At 36.7% G+C, this 13,777-nt stretch overlaps 1 protein-coding gene across 1 annotated transcript in view; it reads left to right on the forward strand.

The window, feature by feature from the left end:
* Positions 1–3,225: 3,225 nt before the first annotated feature.
* The window catches only part of PDPK1 (3-phosphoinositide dependent protein kinase 1), a 41,500-nt gene continuing 30,948 nt past the window's right edge, over positions 3,226–13,777 (forward strand). Inside the window, exon 1 of the mRNA XM_075179595.1 lies at positions 3,226–3,358. Within this exon, the coding sequence (XP_075035696.1) occupies positions 3,335–3,358 (24 nt within the window). The 5' untranslated portion in view covers positions 3,226–3,334. The remainder of the gene's footprint in view (positions 3,359–13,777) is intronic.

Here is a 13,777-nt window from a genome sequence, read left to right on the forward strand (position 1 = left end):
TATTTTGCAGAGTATGGAAAGTGTGGGCAGCTCCCTATAATATCAGGCTACCCTTTCATTAACTACACCCAAATAACTCACAGATTTATGTGCTCACAAGGTTTTACACCACATACTATGTCCCTACAATTGGAATCACCTGTACTCACTAAGTTACTCAAAATTACTTAAACCCTGCTAACCTTGAAATGATCCATTAATCCTCCAATCCCCCTTCATTGTGATTTCTGCTGTAGTACACTGTAAAAAAACAATTTTTTGAAATCTGTCCGTCACAATGTACATCTGCAAATGCTAGTTTGTAGAATATAATCACCTTCTGTGAAATAAAAATATTACTGCATCCAGAGGCTGATTTTCACACAATTGGGTGAAAGGATATGTTAAATAAAATATTATTTTATATGACTTTCCATTTTTGTTAGACATCTTTGCTTCACTATGGACAATTATTTATTATTTTTTTTTTTTTACAATGCTTAACTATTAGTCAGAGATTCACAGTATATAGCCCCGCTGGAGCTTACAATCTTTGTTAACACACACACACACACGTTAATTTTGCCAGAACTCAATTAACCTAACAGTTTGTCTTTGATTGTGGGAGGAAATTCACGTAAACACGGCGAGAACATACAAACCCTACACATGACACCATACAGGTCATGTACCAACCATGCTACAATTTACAATAAATTTACGCCAAAATACATATACAGCTATCACTGTGTGAAGTTATCCCTGTGTTTGTGTGGGTTTCCCCAGGGTGTGCCAATTTCTTTCCAAAGTACAAAAACATGCTGGTAAGTTAATGTTTACATGTGTGTATGTTTGTGTGGTTGAGAACTTAAACTATAAGCTCCATTGAAGCAGAGACTAATGATAATGATTAAGCACTCTCTATAAAGTACTACATAATGTTAGCACTATATAAATAAATGTTAATAATAATATACATAATAAGGGTTCCTTTGTCAGTTATTCTGTACTTTCTGCACAGTTTGGACTAAAAGAAACAAAACTACTCATGGGATTACAGAAAGACAATAATATAATGGATATGTAGAGGGTACAATTGGAAAAAGAAAATATAAATTGAAATGATAAGATTGCAATTGTACAAAAACTGGTTCTTAGAAACAATAAATTAAGCTCTGGAAGTAGACTAAAAAAATGAAAAAACAAACAAACAAAACAATTGATCTACAGTCAAACTGAAGAATATTACAGGTATATTTTCCTGATGTATATACTTTGTGTTAGGAACCCATCTATCTATTCCATGGGATTCTTTTATTCTAAAGATGTGTTTTCCAAAACTTAACAATTTCTCTCTGAGACATATAAATCATCTCTTAACATCTGGCAGAAGTTTTAAACTTTTAATTTCCAGGTAACTGACACTGACTGCACACCCACGGAATATCCTCTGCAAGCTGCATATTGCAATACACCGATATGTCTAATCATTGACTTGAATTCATACCAGAGTTGTTAATGGCCAATTTTTCCCAATGATAGCAACTATGTGTATAGAATATCTTACAAAATAATATGAAGATCATGGAGAGGATATGATCACACTCGGTTGATGTGTGAAACTGACTCCTAAACACTTATATATTGCCTAATGTCTGTTTGTTTTAAGCTTGACTATTGCTTTAGCCGCAATGTGAAAGTGTAATCATACTATTGCTTCCTCTTTTCCATACCTGGAAAAAATGTCAATCTCTGAAAACTAAGTATTAAAATCTTATAATAATAAATAAGAACCAAACTTTAAACTCTGGTTGAGGAATATAGATAAGGGAAGATGGAATATATATATATATATATATATATATATATATATATATATATATATATATATATTTACCATTAAACAATTCAGCTTTGAAAACAGCAAAGAGCAGACATCATGAACATTAGTTACCTGCTGCTTTTGACTGACGGACACATTAAAATGTTGTTTCCAAATGGAAGCCTTAAACTGGCATTTTCAGCAAGTGGTTGCACATGCTGAGATTTGTAGTTATGCTATAGCTGGCTATACACATATTGACTAAAATAAACATTAAAACACAAAATTATCTAGTAAGGATTTTTGTTTGTTAAACAAAATAACCACTTTGTCTGAAAGATGTTTTTTTTAATCACATTACCTGGCCATATAATAAGCACAGCTTCTATCATAAATTATAATTTAGCCACTTGGTTTAAACTATCTATTGCTGTCTATTGATTACAAATGGCAATAGTATATTCTACTCTCAAATGTAGAGCAATAAGACTCATATGCCTCTGCTGTACTGTACAAAATGCCCAACTAATTAAACAGTAAAAGTTTCACAGACTAGTCACAATTCATAGTAATATTAATGAAGAGTTTGAAGTAGTCATCAGCTTACAACCTAACCATGCATAGACATGCAATATTGGTGGTTATATATGATGCATGTATACCAATATTATTGCACTTATTATTTTATGATAGATAATGCATATTGCAAACTTCAAAGTTTCTACTGCGCCTGATTATATCTTTGCTTCATGTCATTGTGTTTAATTTAAAGTAAGTATAATAATACTAAAAACTTCTGAATTGGTTGCATATTATGCATTACATGAGGTTGCCATGTACGAGAGAGAGAGAGAGAGAGAGAGAGAGAGAGAGAGAGAGAGAGAGAGAGAGAGAGAGAGAGAGAGAGAGAGAGAGAGAGAGAGAGAGAGAGAGAGAGAGAGAGAGAGAGAGAGAGAGAGAGAGAACAAATACACACACACATACATATATATACACTCACACATATCTATATATATATACACATACATATATATATATCTCGAAGTAGCTAATTGGAGCAGGATTAGTAAACGTGTTAATAAACGAGACACAATCAGGGACATAAAGGGAATACAGAAAGAGAAGATATGTGTTATTATTGTTCATGTGTTATTATTGTTCATGTGCCCATACACCAGCGTGTGACTGGTAAGTCCCTTCTCAGGCTGATGAACATGCCCACAACCATCTTGCAGCGAAATGGAGGAAACAAACAAGGAAACGAAGACGCTTTTTTCTGTGAATGAGGAGGAGGGAGGGAGGGCGCGATCACGGCGGTGGGACGAGCGTCCGCATGGCCCAATCAGCGCAAGACCGAGGCGGGCCCGCGATCGACGCTAGCCAATCAGCGCGGAGCGGCGAGCGGACCTGCTCCTCCCTTCACCACCACGAACATTGTTGTGGAGTGACGTCAGCGCCAGACGATGCGGGCGGCCATTACTGTTGGGCTGTGTGATTCCCTAAAAGCCATCTGAGGAGAGGGGAGAGAAGGCCATGGCCAGGACCACTAGCCAAGTGGTGAGATGCCTGTCTTGTATTAGGGGTCGGGGTGGGCTGCTTGTTTCGGGGGAGGGGGTGCGAGAGGTTTTGGCAAGGGGGGGGGGCTGCGTGGAAGGAGGGCGGCAGGCCTCTCCCACACAGCTGCAAGGATGGGCACATACCCCCTGTGCCCTAAGCCTGGCTGATGCCCTCACATGGAGAGGGGGTGTTGCAGGATCACAGGCCTGGACTGGGTGAGAGTGGCCTCACTGGTGGTGTATTTGGCTGTGCCTTTGTATAATGCCATTTAAGCAAACCCCTTTTTACATAGACCTAATACATAATCCCTTCTCTCCTGCAAATACCCCAGGACCACCATTAATCCTTGGCCCACAGGGCATCGCCCCCTCCCCTATCCACGTCAGTGACTTCATCTCCCTTCCAGTCATGGACTTGCAGCCAGGGGCGTCCTGGGGATCTGTGGCTGAGCTAACATTGCAAACGTGTTCCTATCAGAAATATGCAGGCTTCAATGGGAGTTGTCTGTTTACCCCTTTTTCCTTGGAACTAGGGGGGGGGGGGGAATTGTCTGACAGGGTGTACTGAGATGTAGTGAATATGCATAAATCTATTTTGTTGTTTTTTGTTTTTCCCTTCCAACCTCATAAACAACTTTCAAGTTCCCTTTCTGGCAATTGAAAATGGGAAGCTAGTCAGAAAATAGTAAACATGATGGTTTATTGAATGGTGTACACCCTATTTACTTGTATGGTTTATAAAAGCCATTCACAGAAAATGTTTCATTGTATACTAAAAGAAAAGCTATACACTAATCTGTGTTGGTTTTGGCATCTTTGGAGTTACCTCCTAGTTTATCTCCAACATTTATGGCAGGCGTTGTATTGGATAATTATGGCAACATGTAATTACTTGTGGATATATACAAGGTTCTGGAATGTGCATGTGACTTTTGCATGCTTTTTGACAGTTCCTTTTTTTTTTTCTATTTTTTTTTTCAAATTTAGTTAACAAACTTTGTCTATTTAAATTTATCTAATTTACCTATTTTCCAACTAACATTGCAATATATTAAACAATATAAAAGGTCAGAGCATGTCCTTTTCATTTTTGTCTGCCTACATTGTACATTATTTCCCACTTTGTTTTCTGTTGACTTTTTTTTGTTTAATAATTTTTCCATAAGATCCCTTTTTGGCTTCTCTTTGACTTTCTTGCTTTCATCAAAGTGCTTCATGTAGAAATGTGGACAGAACCTTTAGTTCTTCTAGAAGTTAGTGGACCATACTCACAAATCCGTAGAGGTGGAAAGGTAAAAATTATGCAGTGAATTCATGTTGGCAATAGCTTTAAAAACAATGCAGTATACCTGCATCACACATCTAGAGGATCAAATTGCACATGTCAGTCTGGATTGCGGGATACTCCATGTATTCTAATTAGTAGATGACCGCGTGTGTACACATGCCTTTTAATGTTCTCTGCAACATAATATCTACAATGGGAAAAAAAAAATTTTGCATCTGTAGATGCTTGTAGGCAGAAGTGGACATTGTCATATTACTGCCCAAGGCAGCAATTATTGTGCCTGTATTTTTTTTTCTGCAAACAAACAGCCTATTTGTTCTAGTGCATCATAATTCACTTCTGAAACTTTTACATACCGTATATAGTGGAGTATATCATTACTAGCTGTGTTTTATAAGGCAACTTATGTAATTGTGACTGGAGATGTCATAATTATGATTAATTCCTATCACAAGTCATGTGGTAATGCCATGCATGTGGTTGATTAGAATCTGTACTTAAAAATATAGACCATAACACATTTTTATTCATGGCAGCCTTCTTTTAATATAATCCTGTTTTGTTTTCTGCTGCGTACAAACCTAAATTAGCTTTATTGACTATCTAGAGTACAAAAATATGTAGGATGCAAAGCAATTACGTATAGGTGGCTATTTTTAAACTCCCAACACTTTTGAGTCCAAAAGTAGAATGAATTCATATATGTAATGAATAAAGTAAAAACATTTTTTTCTTTTCTTTGGTCCATAAATTTACACTTTGATTTGACAGCATGGCTTCATCATTTAATAACTTTATATGCAAGCTTTCAATAAGCTACAAGTACAATTGTTGTCTTCAGTGCATACTGCCCATTTTGTGTTAAAAGTTTTAATTTAATATTTTTCTTAAAATTGCAGATTTGACCAAGTAGGGCACAAAATATATCTTGTTTAGCATTATTAACTTTTAGGTGTGTGTATCTTTTTAGGCATCAGCAAGTACTTTTTGGTTTTTAAAGGCTAAGGTTATTGAAATATAAAATGTTTAAATATAAAATCATTTTGCTTTTGTTAATGGTCCATTAGTTCTTTGTTATGGTTGTTTGCAGATGTATTTTGTTTCAGGAACTGTTTTCTAATTTGTAATCTATAGGTTTAAATTTATTTAAGTGTAATAGTAATACATTTCTAGTCCAAATACTGAAATTACTCATTTAGTTTAAGTACAAGTAAAATATATTGAAAACAAGCTCAATTTTCAAGCACGACTCAGAGACTAACTAAACATGTAAATTACTAACAAACTTGTTGGCTACTTTACTACAGAGGCTGCTGAAGTATTCTATCTTTACCATAGTCATCCCATTACTGTTTTCGCTTTCTCACACACAAAATAAAGTAACATAATGATTGTAATTTGTTTTCCCACAAACTACTTTAAAAACCAAGCAATCTGGAAGGAAGAAGAACATTTTAAACACAGACATTTACTTTAAAAAATATTAACCTTTGTAAATGTTACTTCAAACCAAAAGAAATGAGCCAATGTCATGGGTGATTCTAGCAAAAATATTTTTTTTGTCTCCTAAGTATACATGTAACTTATTTTTTTTTTATATAAATCAAATTCTTTAATATTATTTTGTATGTTTAGGAAGAATTTGGAGATCTTGATTTAAAGATGACCTCTCATTTTTCACCTATCCATATATAAATAAGTTAAACCTGTCAAGAAAAACCCCAGTGTACCTCATCCATTTTCCAGGGACCCGCCCTTCATACAGAGCTGCCATTTTAATTCTATCATTGCTGGACATTGGCCATGCATTATGATGATCTCATAGCCTGCCCATCACTTGCCAGCCTGCCCTTATGGCAACAAATTGTTTGATGGAGCTGTCAGCGGGGCTGTTGAACACTGCTGCTCCTGTGACAGTAAAGCAGCATTTGTGCAAGGTCGCAATGTCAATCATTATGAGGCTCCTAGCTTGGGGGGCAGACTGCTTGAATGTAATACCCCATGCATACTGCACCAAAATCCCGGGTTTTTGCCGGGGCAAGCTCAAACGACCCGGGTCTTGGTGCAGTATGAATGGTACAAGTCAAAATTCCCGGGTCGGACCCGGGTTGCCTGCACTATGAGTGGTGCAACCCGAGTTTTTCAACCCGGGTTGCACAGAAAACAAGCTGATTGGCTGTCTGCCTGTCTCTGGAGGATTTGGAATTGGGCATTTCTCATTCATTTTATGCTTGCCAAAAAGAGGCCATTAATTTTCCATCTAGAAGTCTAGTCTTTTGGGGTAATCATTGAAATATGCAATGCCTAGCTTTAAAAGCTCCTACAACCTTCCCTTAAATATGTTTCCCAGTCTCTTTATGCCTTTCAGAAAGCCCTCCTAGACTAGTACGACTAAATATATAAGCCAATTGGAGGTATCCTTTATTCATTATTGTATTATTGTATTATTATATTGTGTATCACCATTTTTCAGCCAATGAAAACTGCTCTGGTGATGACTCCCACAAATTGCCAGGGCACAGTATGAATGGGGTCAACCTGGGAAATTCCCGGGTCCGAGGTGCAGTATGAATGGTGTTTCTGAGCTGGGACGCTCCGAGCCCCGGCTTGAAAAACCCGGGATATTGCCAGGGCGGCAGTATGAAAGCGGTATTAGTCAGTCATTATAAAAATGTTTGGTGGGGCTCGGAGGCACCGAGGCATGGATAATTTGGTAATTTAAAAAAAAAAACCTGTTTGAGATCCCAAAATAAAAAACAAAGTCAATAAAAGGTACTGAGAAGAGCATTTTGCTAGAAGAGGAAATTTAGAGTTGTTACTAGTCATCCTGACACAATGGAAAAAAATTATGTATCACAGTTTAGTCAATTGTAATTATTGATTGGTAAATTCCATAGATTATTTTCAGCCCAGTGAGTGACCTAAATACTAACTACTAAGTAACAATCCAGCGATAATTTTACTCCCCCACATCATGTGAAAGGGGATGTAAGCTATAAATGGAACTGTCGGTGTTTAATTTTCTGTAGAACACAAATTGTGACTTTTATTTTTAGAAACCTTAGATTGTGAGGGATCACAAAGAGCCTTTCATTCACAAAGCACATAGTTGAGAATTGTAAAAATGTACGTTATCTGGAGGATAAAACAAAGGAAGTTCTGATTTGATGTAGATTTGTGTAATTTTTCTCAAATATTTGTATAGCTGAGTATACCGAACACATTTCAGCCTTCTTCAATTTAAAAAAAAAAACAAAACCGCTGTAGAAGTTTTTTCCTTTTTCTCTTCTATTTTTTAAGGGAAGTGGGGGATAGTAGCATGAGAGTCGCCGATGGCATGCAGTACTGAATGGCAAAAGACTCCCAAAATTTGTGATTCTGAGGTGAACAAAATAATGTAGAATTCGGGAGTTCGTCTGTCAGAGTTAAGAGCCAGAGGGATCTTTAAGGCACCAGGAAAGATTTACATCCGTTGATCTCAATAGCCAGTCGTTGGATGTATTGGCTACCTGTTGAATTGCTTTTGTCAAGCTGTTATGTAATTTTTTTTATGTGTAGTTTCTTTTGAGATATATTTCATATGGTCAATATTTGTTTTTACTGAATGCGACTTAACAGTGGAGAAGATGGTTCAATTAAATGTTCTCATTTTTTAAACCACTCAAATGCAAGATTTTGGTAATAAATTGTTAGGATCTGTCTGAATGAATGTTCATTTCGTGTTTCTAAGATCTGACTCAAAGAATGAGAACAATTAATGGCAAAACTTTTGGTATTACAAAATGATTTATATCTTCACCTGTACTTTAAGGGAAAAATAACCTATTAATATAATTTGAGTATCCTCTTCTGCCCCCCCCCCCCCCCCCCCCACGCACACACACATTTTACAAGAACTTAAAATATGTAACTGTTAAGATATCACAATAATTTTTACTTTTCTCATATTCTGCTGAATGAAAATTGAAGTTTTTCGAGTCCTGCCTTGTTTTTCTGTGAACTCATTTATTTAAGAAAACATTTCTGGTTTTAAACAACCTGTGTACACACAAACAAAACTAAGTGGAGGTCATTCTCTAAGTGCACACAGTAACAAAACAACAAAAAAGTAATCAAGCACTCTAGGTCAAGCAAATAGTAATACCTAAGCAATAAATATTAATAGACCACAAACTACTGCTGCAACAACAACCGTTTATTACACTAAAAACGCACACATTTATTTTACATTGACTGTGTATATGAACAATAATTGCAATCAATTTATTGCCAAAATCTCTTAAATATAGTGTTCAGACACCATACACTTATTGATCGCAAAACTATTTTGTTTTTCCCCAATACGCCAAGTTAAATGCTTTTTGTTTTTTCACCCATGTTTCTACATGGTCCAGCCAACCAGTATCCTATGCTCTTGGGTTCGACATCTGTCAGTTAGAAATGCGCCTAAGTGTAGAATAAGGCAGAGAAATCTGACGTGCACAGTGCAAAAGTGTTAGTCACACCAAAAATCCAACCCCCTGGCCCCTTCAGAACCACCTCTTTCATCAAATAAAACATTTATTTTTTTCTTTAAATTCAATTTATTGCTAAATTAATGGTGAGAGTGAGGGAAACTTGGAGCTGCCTTTATTACATGTGGCTATTTTGTTCTTGTGTTTGAAGCTTTTTTTTTCCCATTGGACAAAGTGCATCTAGACCTGCACTCCTACGCTAAGTGTACTGGAAAGTGCAAGATGCCTCCAATTTAAAGTATAGGGTGAAACCCGATCTCTGCCAGCTCAAAGCTTGTCCAAAAATAAAGTCCCGTTGCAATATGGAAATGGTTGTATTCTGCACAGCAATAACACCCCTAAATGCACCCTTACCACAAGATTAATTTTTTATTTTTTACACTGATCTGTACAACTAGGTGCAACAATGTACCTATTCAGTACTTTGGAGTACTCAATGGAAGAGAAGTTTTTGCTTCCAATCAGCCAGGGCAAACTTGTTTTCCGTAAACTTATGCATTTTGGAGGAAATCGAGTTGTATTACCAAAGAGAATTTTATGCTGCACATAGGCTGTTTTGTGCTTTGTAAATTACCCTCATTGTTTTTTGAGCACAAGGTTCTTTCTTGTTTATCTGTGGTCAGATCTGTTTGCCAGATAAACAAGAAAGAACAACTCCTATTTCCTCCAAAATGCATAGGTTTACGGACCACAAGTTTGCCCTGGCTGATTGGAGTATTCACTAAGTTATGGGACTTCCATATAGTGTTCTCAATGGATGAACATCTTCTTTGGCTCCATAATAGTCCCTGCTGATTTGACGGTCTGACTCCTGAAATCTACATTGTTTTGTCCACCAGTGTAATAAACTTTACAACAATGACTGGGGCAGTGAAGTAGTGTTTAGGTAGGAAGTTAAGTCCATTATGGATTCCTTCATTGAAAAATGTAGATGTCCTACCCTTTTTTTTTTCATTTTCACATTTTCTATGTTCTATGCAATACATTAACACAAATTAAGTTTAAGTCCATTTAGTGTTGCTGTATTTGTCCAGCAAGGAAAATGTAGTTTTCAGAAGATAGTCTCCATATCACCTAGAGCACTTCAGGTTTGTTTAATATCCAGGGGTGAAATGATTTAAAAACGGTTACAAAATATTACCAAGGTAAACTTCTAGCAGAGTGCCATTGTTTTTATACTTGTGCCATAATCCTTACAGTGGTACCTCTGGAATTAAAAATCCATGTTGTTTTAACTAAAGGCTGGACAAATGCCAGGTAACTATTGCACATTGAAAGAAAGTGCTAGCACTTATCTATACATTTTGGTACTGACCACTCAACGCTTCGTTATTTTTTGTTTACATGTTTTAACTCTTAAACCTTAATCACTTGGTGCACCGATACATTACAAGACATGCCTTAAAGCTGGTTTCAAATATCAACATGTTGGTCATCAAATGGTGTCGTTTTCAGTCGATTATTAAAAATGTTTGTTTGTGGGTAATAAGAAAAGATCAGGAAAGGAAAATTATTGGATTAAAGGCTGGCTGGTGCTTTCTTTTAAATGAACATTTTTGGCAACTTTTATTGATATTTTGCGGTCAAACCGTTTGAAAGATCAGGTTGGTCAACTGTTGTTCCGTGTGCTTATTAATCTGTTTGTTAATGCCATCATCCAGCAATTCAATGGTTTATCAGCACAAGTCTAAGTGATGGTGCCAATCTATGCTTTGTGTGTATATATCTCTCTTATTCTCTCGCTCTCCCCCTCTCTTGGAATGCTTGGAACACAGGTTTTCCAAATAAGGGGTGTTTCCGTAATTTTGAAGTATCTTACATAAAATATACTAAACTATGTGTACTAATCAGCCCTGTACTCCCCGTAATAATTTGTTAAGCAGTGCTCCTTGCAATGAATGCAGAAACAGGCGTCTGTTGATTGTCTATGTGTAGGATATTATCACTAAGCAACAACATTAAACATTTTTTTTACATTAACCCCCCCTTTCTGGATAACTAATTTCCGGATAGTAAATCTCCTACATGCATGTGTATGTGGAAATATCTCGCAGCAGTTTTCAAAGCTCTGCATTTTCTAGTGCACTCAAAGTACATGTTGCGTTAATAGCACAGTCAATAAACAATGTAATGCAACTTGACATTTCTAGTTCTGTTTTGACAAAGACAATAGAAATACATCTAAATGCTCTGAAGGGCATTTCTGCATAATAAGATTACATGTTTTTAAGGGACTGACAGGTTTGTTTGTTTTTTTATCTTTTTTGGATTCACCTGAACAGGAAAACAAGGATGCTATGATTTATTAAACTTTTTTTTGTTTTATTGTAGCAGTCACAAGATACATATAGAAAGGTAATTGTCTTGTTCTTTCATCATTGTTGTTCTGCAGTAAAACCCTTACCTTTGAATGACACCTTGTAATAAAGTTCCTGTTGGCCTTTGTATCTGAAATTTGATAGGTAAATAAGTAGAGGCTGGTATGTGACCTAGAATTCTTGCTCCTTTTTCCCCCTCAGGAATTTACTGAACCAATTGATGCTGCTATTAACCTCCCAAGAAATGCAAAACATCATTTGTCCAATTTTCTACCAATTTCAACATGCCTAACTCTTAAGCTGTACATAGTCATGGGTGGGGGTTAGCATAAAGGTCATAGAGCATAACACACAGCAACCTTATTTTAAGAGTTTGTGAAGTTATTGGATACACATGCAGAAATCACCTGCTCTCTCTTGTGTGTGCATGATTGCTTGTAGTTTCCAGTTTCTGCTTATTTAATGCTGGTATCTGCAAGCCTGGGGCACCTGGAAACCCTGAGAAATAGTTATGCCTGATGCAGGTAACACGCTATAGAGACCAAAAGAGAGACCTAAAAATAAACAAATTACCCCATTATTGTTTGGTATAATGTCATGTGGTTATATAAACTTTTACAAACCTTTTAAGAGGATTTCATTTAGTTCAGATGTTTTGTGCAAAAACAAAGGTTCCACAATTCTTTTTATTATTTAGTTCTTTTTTTTTTTTTCTTTTTTCTTTTTTATAGCAACTTGTCCTATGAATGGCACTGTTGTACTTTTGCGTTGAGGCAATATATTATTTACCTCTGCAGATTAAAGCTAGTGGCAAACTGCTCTCTGGTTTGAGCATGTATCTGCCGGTGCACCACTAATATGGAAAGTTCCATGCAAGCAATTCTCATCCTGAGGAACCTGGGGGTAAATGTATCAAGCTGAGAGTTTTCCGGTGGGTTTGAAAAGTGGTGATGTTGCTTGTAGCAACCAATCGGATTATAGATTTCATTTATGTAAAATGTACTAAATAAATGATAGCTAGAATCTGATTGATTTTTCAAACACGCAGGAAAACTCTCAGCTTGATACATTTACCCCCTGGAGTTTTTGCAGATTTTAGGATTTCTCCCTATTTTCCAAATGCTTTAATAAAGTAATACATTATTAAATTTTTTTCTTTCTGTAAATTGTTTTTTAATAGAATCTGGAAACCCAAATTGGTATGAGCAATAAAAAAAATTCTTACCAGAGGGGTCTTAATAAAAACACCCTTAAATAAGTTAACGTTTGTGTGTCATTGATTTAAATAGCAAAGTATCCATATATCTTATTTTCCCTTGGTTGCAGGATTTAAAATGTCATTAATTGTTTTCACAGTTTACCATTTGCAGAGTACCATTGTAATTTTGTCTGTTCATTCATATCCTTACTCCCGGTAAAACCTTCCTGTCAATCTTAAGGGTTCAAAGCAGAAGGTATCATAAAACCCTAATTAACCTGGTCCATAGCGGATACAAATGGAAAGAAGATATGTGGGCAACACGCTGGCACACTGGTTAGCAATGCTGTGCTTGGGTCATGCAATTGATTACATCCAGGACCCAATCTGGAGTCTATACACTGATCAGCCACAACATTAAAACCACTGACAAGTGAAGTGAATAATATTGATTATCTTGTTACAATGGCGCGTGTCACTGGGTGGGTTATATTAGGCAGCAGGACGAACAGTCCGTTCTTGAAGTTGATGTGTTGGAAGCAGGAAAAATGGGCAAGCGTATGGATCTGAGCGACTTTGACAGGGGACAAATTGTGATGTCTAGACAACTGGGTCAGAGCATCTCCGAAATGGCAGGTCTTGTGGGGTGTTTTTGGTATGCAGTGGTTAGCACTTATCAAAAGTGGTCTAAGGAAGGACAACCGGTATACCTGCGAAAGGGTCATGGGTGCCCAAGACTTCTTGATAAGCAAAGGCTAGCCCCTCTGTGTAATAGTAGCTTTTCTGTGCTATTGGACCAAATTGCTGAAAAAGTTCATGCTGGCTGTGATAGAAAGGTGTCAGAACGTACAGTGCATCGCATCTTGGTGCCTAGCCGCTGACCCCAGTTCATTGCCGAATGCGCCTACAATGGGCACGTGAGCATGAAAAATTGTTCAGGAATGGTCTGATAAACATGAGTTCAAAGTGTTGATTTGGCCTCCAAATTCTAGGATGTTCAGGAAAAGTCCGATCCATGCAGGCCTCAACTTACAGGACCACTGGGGCAGGGACTAATGTGAATGATCCAATATTTTCTGTAAATATGCGTAATATGTAGGTG

The sequence above is a fragment of the Mixophyes fleayi genome, chromosome 7 (genome assembly GCF_038048845.1).
Source record: "Mixophyes fleayi isolate aMixFle1 chromosome 7, aMixFle1.hap1, whole genome shotgun sequence".
Taxonomy (NCBI): Eukaryota; Metazoa; Chordata; class Amphibia; order Anura; family Limnodynastidae; genus Mixophyes; species Mixophyes fleayi.